The sequence below is a fragment of the Mus pahari genome, chromosome 8 (genome assembly GCF_900095145.1).
Source record: "Mus pahari chromosome 8, PAHARI_EIJ_v1.1, whole genome shotgun sequence".
Lineage (NCBI taxonomy): Eukaryota > Metazoa > Chordata > Mammalia > Rodentia > Muridae > Mus > Mus pahari.
The window spans coordinates 55,819,702-55,833,128 of NC_034597.1; the positions used below are offsets into that span (position 1 = coordinate 55,819,702).

Consider the following 13,427-nt stretch of genomic DNA (forward strand, 5'->3'; position numbering starts at 1 on the left):
TCAGGGACTCTGTACAAAAGAGCTTTGGAAAGAGTAAGTCCCTTGGGGGAAAAAGCATGTGATGTGCTGCCCTCAGGGCATCTGCAAAAAAAGATGGAAATGATCCATCTATGTAGTTTGCTGAAAAATAACAGGAGTGTTTCCAGAGAGAAACAGCACTTTTCTGAGCCAAGGGTGGAGCTGTGCTTGGAGAGCTGAGTCTCTCGTGGGGTGGGGGGATAATCTGCTGGGACACATGGGTGTGACTATGTTGTTCTGGCTTTAGACATTAGCCTCTGGGATTTAAGAAGGAAGCTGGAGAGAGTCACAAGCCCTGCTGGAGTAGTGGATACATGGAGGCAATGCAAACCAAGAGAATGAAGACCATGGCATCTGAGGACAAGGTAACCACCAGAAGAAAGAGTCTAGGAAAAGGACCATGTGTTCTTTGACTTTCCCAAATGGAAATGAAATTTGATCCTATACAACATTTTAATGAAATCTGTCAACATGTTTGAGGGTGGGGTAAAATCCCCCACTTTGACTTATTCCATGCAGTGGCTACAATTAAATACACTTTCCCCAAGCAATGCAGAGCACACCAGGATGAGATGAGAAGCCATGCAGGTATTGCATTATGTATGACAAGATGAGTCTGGTTAACCACTCCTCTGGGCAAGAGGGTTCCCAGTATAATGGGGCTGAGGTGGGCGGGGCCTTTGTTGTGCCTTCATGGTCCATGGTAGGCCCCGTCACAGCTGCCCGCATGCCCCTAAGTGCTTCTCAAACACTGTGTGTGTGGTAAGTGTTGTAACTTGCTTGTTTGGGTCAGATCCTCCTCTCTTCTTCTACCTTCTCTGCTTCTCTGCCTCCCTCTGAACTTCTTCCCTCCTCCTCCTCCCCATTGCGTGCTTGCCAAGTGTCCTGTTGTGTGACAATAAACCCATAGGGGTGGATAGAGATTACTCACAGATTTAACAGGACAACAGAATCTTACCACATTCCTTTCCAACCGCATGAAAATCTAACTAGACACATGAGCAGAGTGGAGGGACACCGGCTGCTCCCCCAACCTCCCCATACGACCACCCATAGACTTGAGTTGCCACTGCCCCTCCACCCGCAACTGGAAGCCACAGCCCAGCTGCCCACCTGCTCGGAGTAGTCATTCCCATCCACATCGTCACTGTTGGAATGGCCTCCTGGACTCTGTACATCTATCCCATGACTCTCCAGGATTGCTGCTTCTTCGAAAAAAGCAAATAGATCCCTAAATTATCTGCTGCCTCACCATAGTGGCTGCACCATGACTTATATGGTGAGGAAATCAGAACACAATTGTCTCTAGTCATCTTTAAATGGGAGAAATTCAACTCTCTGTAGCTCAGGGTAGAGGTTCAGCTACTATGCACATTACACTACCAACCTGGTTGAAGTACCAACCAGACTGTTGGGTACTTCATACACTTACTATGCTAACAGCTGGTGGGTAGTGCAAAGCATCTGAGAATTAGAATGGCAAGTAAGAAGTGTATATTCACAAATGACTTCTCATGGTGCCGGGCATCACAACCAGGTCCTTCCTCTCACCGTGCTATCTCAGCCCCGAAATACAACTGCAGAAGCTTAAAGGAGTCCTCTGCTCCGAGCTCGTCCATTCTGATCTCATACTTTTCCTATAGTTTTGAATAGGATTTTCTTCTTTGTTAGTCAAACACGTTTTCCCTAGGGCACTTTCACATTGTTTTCCGTCCTCTAGCTTTACTTATTAAGTTTTCGTTGCCAATGCAACTATTTGTTTATGGTATACACCACAGTGTATAGCAATAACCACACACTGGGAATGACTAAATCCACGGTTACATTCGGGAAATGCCCTTTATTGCCGCTTTTTCCATGCTTCTCATTCGCTAAATCTTTTCCATTCCAGCTACTGGTGGGATGTTTCTTAGTGTGGAGGTCTAGATTGTACCAGTAAATAGCAGGCGGGGAGATTCACAATTCTTCTCCACAAACAAATCTTTAACATGAGCCACACAAGTAACCCACTGTTCAGGGGTTAATTCTACATTCTAGAATATTAAGAAGAACAGTCTTTATAAATAATAAAGTCATTCTTAAAATATAAATAAAATAGTGTGGGTAGCACGACTGTGCTATTAAAAATGCAACCAAGAGAAGCGATGGCGTCTCTCGGTAGGCCTAAATGTTGCAATCATTCAGCCTTGCAGCTCCTAACTGGCCACTCTTAGTGTACTTCTAACCTTCTCAGGAGAGAAAGCAGTCTCTCTGATACATTACCGATATTGGCTCTTCTCTTGATCTCCTTCCGTCGATTAGCAAACCAATTATATACTTTCAGAGAGGTAACTCGTTCCAGGTCAGACAGCTTTTTGCCTGTGAATGCATGCAACAAAATTCAGATAATCTGTACCTTGGATCCAAGAGTGAACTGTCCTTAAGAAATACTTTTCTGCTGAAAGTTGCTTTTGATTCTATTTATTGCTAAAATAACAAGATGGGATATAAGCTTTTCTACCACTGCTTAGTACCAAGAACACACTAGAAGTATCATTGTGTGAACACACATATAAATGAATGCATAACTAGCCACAACTAATAACACAATAAGCTTCAACTGAGGAACACAACTCAGTAGTAAAAGAAAATTCTACAAAGTCTATTTACTAGAGTTTTAAAGCAGTTTGTAGATTCCATGTTATATACCATGGAGGCACCATTTAATTAGCACCACCAAGAGGACTGTTGTTGTTATTATTATTGTTGTTGTTGTTGTTATATTGGGAGGGGAAGTTGAGATAAGGTCTCTCTGTCCTGGAACTTGCTCTATAGATCACACTGGCCTGGAACTCACAGAGATCTGCCTGTTCCTGGCTTCTGAGTGCTGGGATTAAAGGTGTGCACAACTACCACCTGCCGAGAGGGATGTTATTCTTTAAAGAAGTATACAGATAACAAAAAATGACTATCTTAAGTTTCCTCATGCTTAAGATATATGCTCTGCCTTATAGAAGATATGAGATACATGTTGCTCTGAAGGCTAATGGCTAAGTCCATACATGGTGTGACTGTTCTGGGACACAAGGTACCACTCAGATTAGATTTCAGATTTACAGTCTTCTTGGCCACCACAGTTAATTCTTATAGAGAGCAGACATTTACTGTCTCCTCTTCTCCTGTCCTCTCTTTTTAAAAATTTCATCTATTTATTTATTTATTTGTTTGTTTGTTTGTTTGTTTGTTTATATGTAGCTGTCTTCAGACATACCAGAAGAGGGCATCAGATTCCATTACAGATGGTTGTGAGCCACCATGTAGTTGCTGGGAATTGAACTCAGGGCCTCTGGAAAAGCAGTCAGTGCTCTTAACCACTGAGCCATCTCTTCAGCCTTTCTCCTGTCTGTCTTCATGTTTTAAGCTTTTAATCTGTATGTGTTTTCCAGAGGAAGCAAATCCCTGCACTGGGACTGTAGGCCTGTATACACATGGTACGGACTCCTCTGAGGGTGAAGCTGCATGTGTAGGGTAGATATGGCTAAAGTCAGTCTTCTAAATAAAGGAGATTAACCCCTCTTCACTTCATAAAACTAAGATTCACACAGTCTTTAAACCATCAAAACAAATGGCCAAGTAGAAACTAGCTGGTCGTTTTAACTGAATGGGTGCTTGTGCCAAGTCTCTGAAGTGCACAGGGATAAGATGCACAGGAAGTACTAGAGTGGCTGTAGACTTCCCCCAGGAGACTTTAAAAGGGAGCCACCATGTTTCCCTTAGCTAGGCAGAGGTCATTCCAACGTAGGAAGCAGACAGACTCCAATCCCAAAGAGCTTTCTCACAGAGCATACAATTTTAGAGCAAATTTGGAAAAAAAAAGATTTATGTATTTTTATTAACAAAACTTGCTTAAAATTTCCCACTTTATGATTACTTCAGAATTGATAAATTTATGCTAACTTTTACTAGTACAAATCCATAATTAAAAAAAATTCAAGGCTTCAAATTTCATGGAGAGTCATTGTCTATGAGCACTTGACTCATGCCACGGTACCATCACAAGTGCTCTGTGGAGAACACTGGGCTGGGACCTGCATTACCAGGCTAGTGTCCAGACCACTGACCACAGCTGAGCTCACGCCTTACCTGGCTTCTGTATGACTGCATTGCAAGCATTGGCAATTTCTTCTCTCTTTGCTTCATCTGGGTACTGGTTCTCATTGAAGTAACTGCAGGGGCAACCGACAAAGACACATTTACTTTAAAACATGCTCATTAAATGCGTCTTCTTTGAGACAACTCAGGCGTACGCCAGGATGTTCAGAAGAGCTTTCTGACAGAAACAGTCTCTACTGTGTTCAATATGGTAACTACCACCTATGTGCCCACTGTGTACTTGAGAGGAAGCTGATGTAAGTAAGAGATCTGCCTTCCACTTCACTGAAATTACTAATTGTGACTGGTGGCTCCATGCTGCGGTACTTCATTAAGATTCCTCTGAGATAAGTTCTTGTTTTGAAGGATCCACCTGGTGATGATCATGTCAACGGAATTAAGCTAGTCTTAGGAAGAAAATACCATGCCCACTCTCATTTATTTATTTTATATAGATACATAAAATTATGAATGCATGTATGACATGACCTCAAACTTCCTGGGGAAACCAACAGGAATGATAAGAGGGAAGGCTAAAAACAGGGAAGGCAGGGAAGTCAGGGATAAGGTCAGCTATACTGTTTATATGTTATTTTATTATACATGACTCAAGTCACAGAGCCACAAGAGCCACGCTACTGAAGATTGGCATCAACACAACTTTTTCTTTTTTGGTCACTTTTTTTCTTTTATAGTAGCAAAAAATGGAAATTACCCAATTATCCTCCAAGAGGGGATGGCAGAACAAATTATGGGGCATCTATACTGATACACAGCTATTTTAAAACAACTAGGAGGAAAACAAGCTAGCACTCTGTCCACTGACCTGCATGAATGTTTATAGATATTCCTAAGTGAGAAAAACAATCCACAGTCTAACGCACAAGCCAAAATGCCAAGAATTAAAAGATTCTTGATGGCACGTGTGCTGGATTACATGAGTAACCAAGGAAGATGCACACTAGATGGAGAACACTGACCACTCACTGCTAAGCAAGGGCTCAGTGGGATACTTGCACATTTCATTTCTGTAGGAAGTAGATACTACTGTGATTCAATAGTAGGCTTAGCAACACGAGGCCCACTAAATCTGTTGTTAGACCATCAGATGCATAAAATGTAAGGTGGGAACAGAATGCTTATTATTAGTGCTTTTTCTGACATCTATGAACTTAAAGAAAAAGAAAACGCTTATGGCTTGAGCCTGATCTTCCCTACATTCTAGTACTGAACATTTGTTCCAGGGTGTCCCTTTTCTGAAGACCAGTCCTGTTCCCTTACCACACCTACCAGCACTGGCAAAGACCACCCACTACACAGATGCCCCAGAGGCCCCTCCTCTCCTAAGACCCCCAACCTGACCCCTGCTTTCCTCCCTCGACGTCTCCTTATGGATGGCACACCTTCACTTCAGTCTGTGCTGCCTCGCTTCTCCACCATCTTTTCTAAAACATAAGCCTCACAACTCTTGTCTCTGCCCGTGTTCCATGTGTTCCCTTGCTGTTTTCCACAGTGTAAGCATTTTCTCTGCATGATCCTTGGGTACCAGTGTTCACTCTAAGATGCTACCAAGCCACCACTCTCACAGATGCTCCATGTGCTTGCTGTCTGGGCCCCTGTGTTTACTTAAATTAACTTTCTATTAGGCCATGGTTGTCCCATCGCTTCACCTGGAGCGGACTCAGTAAGTAACCAGAAGCACACTAACATCTGATTTGTCACCCAAATGCCTCATTTACCTCAAATCCACCAAGTAGATACTAATTACATAATATGTGCTTGATATTGTGGGTAAAGAAAAGAATTGGTTTCTGGTATCAAGGAACTCACAATGTACTTGAGAGAGAAATATATGTTAAGTGTCCTTGTGGTGAAATGCTTAGCATTTGAGGACAATTCTGTGTCTTCAGGGTTGTGGGAGGAGTCTGGAAAGATGTCACAGAGAAGCCTGAGGTAGGCCTTGAGGACTGGCAACTATAAAGTCGGCAGGTGAGGCCACGAGAATGCTAGGCATGGAGCAGAGTGAGGGTGTGAGGAACCTGGGCTTCACAGATGATGCGATGGGATGGGATCAGTGCTGGTCTCTATCACTTCTTCAGAGGGCAAGCCCGCAAAGGACTCGCTGTCCTCTAAGAATGAAGGCCAACAGCTGACATCGGTGGAGAGCCTGAGGGTTATTCAAACAGACAGAACCCACCTATGCTTTAGGAAGATAACACATCTTCAAACATAATCCTCCAAATTCTACCTCCATGGCCTTAAGTTCTGAATTAGTTCTTCATCTCTGCAATTACTAATCCTGAAATTGTTTCTCTTCTTCCAAATAAAAAATAAATGTCTGTCTATTACCTCTAGCTATGTCCCTTACTTCTCAACCAAATGGCAGACAAGCCAAACTTTCTGAGAAGAACCTGCCTAATGAGTTTTTCTGTTCCTCCTTCCTCCCCTGCCCATCTCCCACACTGCAGGCAGCACCTGCCTTTTACCCCAGTCCTTCTCGGGATGGGATGGGATGTGCTCCTCAATCCCACAAAACACGGCCAAGTGGTTTCCTTCCTCTACAACCTGAACTAGCCCGCTCCCTTCTGGTGGGAATCCTTTCATGCCCCGATCTGCTGAAACCTCTTCACTCTGAAGCCTCTGCCCTCAAAGCCGCCACCGCCACTCTTCCTGCAGATCACCTCGTCTTCACTGTTTGATAGATTTTTTAGCTTCTGAGCTGCTAAACTTCTCTGGACCATTATTCATTTCCTTTCCCATAGCTGAGAAAACATAAATCATCCTCCTTTCCAAGGTCAACTTCTCTCCTTGCCCTTGATTGTATCCCCTCTCCTGCTCATTCTCTCTTACTTTTCTTGCTGTTCTCAGCTTTTTTTCTGCACCAGTGTAATAATCTTCTTTCACTGATTTTATGATGCACATTTCTTCATTATTGTGATCTCTGAAATCAGGACACATTTCCTAAGTGGTAGTATCTGAAAATTGAATGGCGTGCACAATAAGGTGTGCCTTACAATCAAGACTTTGCTAGACCTGATGGAATATACTAGCTGCTAAAACCTAAGATTCCACTTAAGTGACAACTCTGTGGCCATGATGGGCCCTGAAGTATGTGGTTAATATTCTTGACACATTTCTTTAGGTTATATCCTGTTCAAACAGTTTAAAAGGTTTACTATGTATGCTTGGATCATGTCCCTCCTCTCCCCTCCCCCAATCCTGCGGTCACTGCCACTTAGGTAAGAAGCCTATGCCTATTTTCTGGCAGAATATTTGCCTTTTGCCTCCCTCCAATGCAAATCTGGTCCATTTTCCGGGGCATGAGTTTTCTTTCCCCAGTGAGTCCTACAGGAGCTCATCTGTCCTTTCTCACAGTTCTTCCATCTTGGACCTGCTCCTCTTCCTGAAGCCAGGGTGCAAGTCAGCCTCAGCCTCAGCCATCTCACAAATGCTGGGACTGCTCAGCCCAACGCCAGAACACATAGCTGCCAGACCTTTATCTCTGAGGAGCAAGATGGATGATACACAAAGCAGGAAATAAAACGCTGGTGACACCGTGACAGGGCTGACTCTCACAATCTATTTCATGGAAGTCTCTGCAGAGTTTTTGAAATGAACAGACATCATTTTTATAATAAAAGGACCTTAGGGAAACACTGAAGTAATTAAGAACTAGTTTGATGATTAATATAAATCTGCAAATAATTTATGTTCTAAAGTGGATTGGGACCAGGTCGAAGGCATTCCTGTTGTGACTGCATCCATACTGGCTTTGGATACTAAATTGAAAATTTTCAGTTATTCATAGCATAATGTCTTCTTTTGAGTCTAAGTTTTAGTGTTCACACTTACTCTGTATTTCCAGGCTTTAATTTTATACAATGAAGATCGGTGTAAAGAAGAGCCCAGGAACTTCTCCCAAATCAAGAGGATTTAGTCATATAGTTTAAGCCTATTTTTTTCTTAAATTTTATTTATTTATTTATTTATTTATTTATTTATTTATTTATTTATTTATTATATATAAGTACACTGTAGCTGTCTTCAGACACTACAGAAGAGGGCATCAGATTTCCTTACGGATGGTTGTGAGCCACCATGTGGTTGCTGGGATTTGAACTCAGGACCTTTGGAAGAGCAGTCGGTGCTCTTAACCACTGAGCCATCTCACCAGCCCCCCCCTTTTTTTTTTTTAGTTTTTCGAGACAGGGTTTCTCTGTGTAGCCCTGGCTGTCCTGGAACTCACTTTGTAGACCAGGCTGGCCTCGAACTCAGAAATCCACCTGCCTCTGCCTCCTGAATGCTGGGATTAAAGGCGTGAGCCACTACGCCTGGCTCTATTTTTTTTTTTTAAAGTAACCTTTTTTTCTCTGTTTAAAAAAAGTTTTTTTTAAAATAAAATTATATCTATGAATGTTTGCCTACAGGTGTGTCTGTGAATCACACGTGTGCAGTGCCTGCAGAAGTCAGAAGAGGGCAGTGGACCCCAGGAACTAGAGTTCCAGATGGTTGTGAGCTGTCAGGTGGGAGCTAGGAAATGAACCTGGGCCCCCTAGAGGAACAGCAGTGCTGTTCACCACAGACCAGCCCCCACTGTTTTTATGATTAAGAAATGTTCTGCTCAGCCTCATCTAACATTTAAAGAGTTAGCACGAATTCTTCTTAAATCACTCCAAAAGCTAAGGAGGAAGAAATTTTTCTAAATTCATTTTATCAAACCTGCATTGTCCCAATACTCTGGTGACCACAGATATAAGAAAAACAAAACGAATGAAAACCTTCCTCCCATAGTGTGAAGGACAGAACTGTATGGTCATCTAATTGGATTCACAACAGGAAACAAAAAGACAGCTAGGTGGCAATAGAGTGGAGAGGGTCAGGGAAAACACCTGACAAAGGAACTCTCACCCCACCACTGGGCCATAAGGTACATAGGCTCGCACCATAGTGACCAGTGCAACAAAAGCTCATGTGCTTGGTGAGAGGGAACACTGCTTAGAGAAAGGGAAGTGTCAAAGAAAAAATGACCAGTTTTCCAGTTACTCACAGAAGGAGTCTGGCTGGTCATGGCAGAGACTAACAAATGTGTATCTGTTTACTCAAGAGATGTGTGAATAAAGAAATGGAAGAAGGACTGTAAAAGGAGTCTGGTGTATGAAAGCAGAAGCTCTAAGCAAGGCTTCTGGAGCAACCAGCATTGGCTCTTCCCACAAATACAGCTTCCGGGTCCCAGCATGCTCCATGGAGTCTGTTTCAGGTATGTTTAGCAGTGGAGACATAGATGACTACAGTTATATCAGAACAGTGTTTCTTTTAATTTCTTAATCATGCCTTTAATCACCCTGTAACAAAGCCCTAGTTTCTACTATATAGCTGACTATCAGGGGTGGCAAAGATGAACCAGAGAACTTCCAGGTGTGGTCACATCAGACCGAGGTAAGTACAGAACTGTAAGGGAACCCCAGTACCGTAAGCACAGCAAGCACTGCTATAGCAGACGAGAGCTGAAGGCAGCACAGGGTCTCGAGAAAAGAGTGATTCAGGGCAGGGATTTGGGCACAGGGAAATAATAAGAGGCAAAGTAAAGGAGCCTGTGACACTGAAATTGGGAGTCCAACACAGCCTGTGTGCGCGGGGCTTGACAGGGGCAGCAGATCAAAGTGGAAAAGACTGAGTCCATGTTTTGAAGAGAGGAACCAACTGTTTAAGGATCTTGGTGCTGTGGTTCAAAGCAGGGAGATCTGAGGGTCATAGTTATTTTGTAGAGCAGCATTTCCTGTGGTGATGGACACAGAAGCCGTGTGTGTAGCTGTGGCAATAGCTAAGGAGAAGCCATGAAAGCATGGAGACAAAAGAGGCAGGACTCTTCCAGTGGTACTCACATGGCTTTATGTCAGTTCTGTCTGTAGCATGAGACATTATTTGCCTTCTGGCACTTTAAGTTTTAGATTTTTGTTGTTGTTGTTGTTTGTTTGCTTTTTGTAAAAACCAAACAAGCAAACAAACACCCAATAAACATTTCTTTCTTTCTTTCTTTCTTTCTTTCTTTCTTTCTTTCTTTCTTTCTTTCTTTCTTTCTTTCTTTCTTTCTTTCTTTCTTTCTTTCTTTCTTTCTTTCTTTCTTTCTTTCTTTCTTTCTTTCTTTCTTTCTTTTTTTCCTTCGAGACAGGGTTTCTCTGTATAGCCCTGGCTGTCCTGGAACTCACTTTGTAGACCAGGCTGGCCTCGAACTCAGAAATCCGCCTGCCTCTGCCTCCCAAGTGCTAGGATTAAAGGTGTGCGCCACCATGCCCGGCTCCAATAAACATTTCTAAGGTAGGAGAGCTTGGCTGCTAGTTCCTAAAGGAGACACAAAATCAAACCCTAGAACTTCACTCTTCTTTCTATTGGAAATGCTTACAGTCCTAGACGTTATGTAATGTACAAAAGGGAAAGAAATATAGCACATGCCTGTGGACAGCAACATAAAAAGATGGCAAACTCTGAGAACACTGCACGTCACAAAGGACACCATCAGCTGAGCGACCAGTGCACAGCTTCCCACAGAGAGATCACATGACTGTTTTGCTGTAGGATGAAGGGTAAAAACGAGAAGATAATGTACAGGAAATGAGAAGCCATAAGCTAAGAACAAAAGGCACTGCCCCTGAAGCACTGTTGTTCCAGTAACTCCTAAATCACTGCAGCCAGAGAATATTCTGCTTTGTATCTTGAGAATGAAGAAAAAAAACAGAGACCAACTGTAAGAGGGGATAAAGCCACATGCACAGGCATGTCGCTGTGTCCTCCTGCAAGCTACCTCTGCAGAAGAGATTTGCACTTTCTCTCTTTTAGTTATTTAGAATTAGCTTTCCTTTTACCCATAATTCCATGTGGATTTCTTCAGAAGACATTAACATTAAGCTAGCCTACATACTATGGAGTTTAATCGTCCTACCTCCTATTTGAGAGCATCTATGTGTGAAATAATCTTTATCAATAAAACAATTAAAATGTCTTCATTTCTTAGGTTTGTTTTTATACAGTGGGGTAAGGCAGTGCTGAGGGAGAGAAATGGAGGTATCATTATTTATGTTTACCTATAATTACATATGTTATATGTACTGAAAGTAGGTGTGTGTGTATATCTATATATATACACACACACATATACACATATATACATATATATGTAATAATATATATATGTGTGTGTGTATATATATATATATATATATATATATATATATATGCATAATGTTCCCCTCCAAGAGCCAGAGACTAACACTAACCCTCTTACCAAGCATGAGAAACATCCTTTTAAAAAGTTGTTGCTCAGTGATCTTAAGCAACTTCCAAATAATACAGGCTACTGCTGTTGCCCTTAGTTGCTTCCCAGAATCTAAAGGTAAGTTCCTGTTGCTGAGGATGCTCTGGACTCTGGAGACAGGGCTTGAAAGAATTAAACTGGATCGGACCCAGAATCGTCCTCCCTGTGGTCTAGGTATCATAGTACTGGAAAGTGGTGGGCAGACTGCCAAGATAGAAAAGCAATCAATAGTCCTGCCCAGCTGAGACACCTATGAGCCACAATGACCAACATGGCAAGATCTCCTCAAAGGTGCAACAGTGGCCCTTATGTCTTGGCGGTAACCAATAGCTGTCTAGTTGTACTTATGGACCATTTGAGGGGACAGAATTCATGTTAGCTAATGTAAACACAGTCAACTACTTGTGGCTGGTGAGCCCAAGAACCTACAACCTACGGCAGCATTCCCAATACTTATTCTTATACCCACAGATAAAGGTAGCTTTCATTCCTCATAAGAACCTTTTTTTTTTTTTTTTTCAGGAGATGGAGACGATTACAAAAAGCCCCAACTGCTCAAAATGCAGAGAACATTATTTAATTGGGTCCTCATCCCCAACTGATACATCTGTACCACAGACCTTATATTTATGGATCAGTAAACATCAAGGACAAAGTGACTGAAGATTTCAATGGCACAGAGGACCAAGATGTCTGCTTTGAGATAATATCCTCTATATATGACATGGAAGCTGAACCCATGAAATCTCAACAATATGGCTGTACAAACAAGACCTAAGCAATGACAACACCAGTTGACATGCCAACAATGGGGGAGATCTCACAAGGCCCCACCCCCCAGACAAGAAGCTATCAGTCATCAGTGACTGCCGAAATGGAGAGAAGCAGTCTTCCCCAGGGATGAGTCCCTAAAATGGTTATCCAATACCACTGGTCAGCCCTAAAAAATATACATCTGAGCAATGTTAAATGGATTCAGCAGTTTGTATTTATATATTTATATATTCATACACATGTAACGATAAATATTAAAGAAAAAGAAGAAACCAGTAGAGATAATGCACGGAAGTAGACAGAGGGCGTGGCGATAGAAGGGAGCAGTAGGGGAGAAGCAGAATATGCCAATAGGGGATGGAAGATGACCAAAGGGTATTATATACATTTATGAAATGTCAAAGCAAAACCTACTATTGTGCACATTAAAAAATGCTAACAGGAATGAAAAATCTTATTGTACATGGTAAATATACATAGAACATTAAAAAGATCAGAATTTCTCATATATAAATAGTAGCCAGTTAGAAAACTTAACACTGTAATTATCTTGCTCTTATTATTATCTATCTCTTACTATTTAAAAGAATAAGATAAATGAAAATTGAAATAAAATACCTAACAAGAAAAGCAGAGTGAGCAGGGCATGGTTGGTAGCCCTGCTCTCACCAGGGAGAGTAGGAGATACGAGTTCCAGGTCATAGTCAGCCACATAGTGAGCTTGAAGCTGAAGCCAGGTGGGGCTGCTCACACCTAGAATCCCAGCACTCAGAGGCTAAGGCAGGAAGATGTCATTCAAGGCTAGCCTGGGCTATACAGTAAATTTCTCTCTCAAAACAAGCAAGCAAGAGAACTAAACAACAAACAAGCAAGTAAGCAGGCTTCTGTCAAGTCAGCCCACTTGCTTGTCCACACATTCAGCCCCATCACGTGCACAATCTGGACGCACAGTAAAGTGAGCAGTTAGGCCGCTGTGGCCATAACTTCCTGATCTTAGATGACGTCAGGCCTAGAATAGAAAAACAGTTAAACATCCATAAACTACAGCATATTCTCATGGTAGTATTCATAATAAAATTGTATTTTAAAAGTCATGTAATGAGCCGGGCCTGGTGGCGCAGGCCTTTAATCCCAGCACTCGGGAGGCAGAGGCAGGCGGATTTCTGAGTTCGAGGCCAGCCTGGTCTACAGAGTG

General features: G+C 42.3%; 1 protein-coding gene across 12 annotated transcripts in view; it reads right to left on the reverse strand.

Annotated features, from left to right (window-relative positions):
* Positions 1-13,427, reverse strand: part of Hmbox1 (homeobox containing 1) — a 135,016-nt gene that overhangs the window by 12,808 nt on the left and 108,781 nt on the right. For 3 of the 12 annotated variants that reach the window (XM_021204003.2, XM_029541915.1, XM_021203998.2), the window contains exons 7-9: positions 4,141-4,223; positions 2,281-2,376; positions 1,132-1,226 (exon numbers count right to left, since the gene is read on the reverse strand). In XM_021204003.2, coding sequence (XP_021059662.1) covers positions 1,132-1,226; positions 2,281-2,376; positions 4,141-4,223 — 274 coding nt within the window. Of the gene's footprint in view, positions 1-798; positions 904-1,131; positions 1,227-2,280; positions 2,377-4,140; positions 4,224-13,427 lie in introns of all 12 variants that reach the window. The other 9 variants (XM_029541916.1, XM_021203999.2, XM_021203997.2 and 6 more) reach the window with 8 other exon arrangements.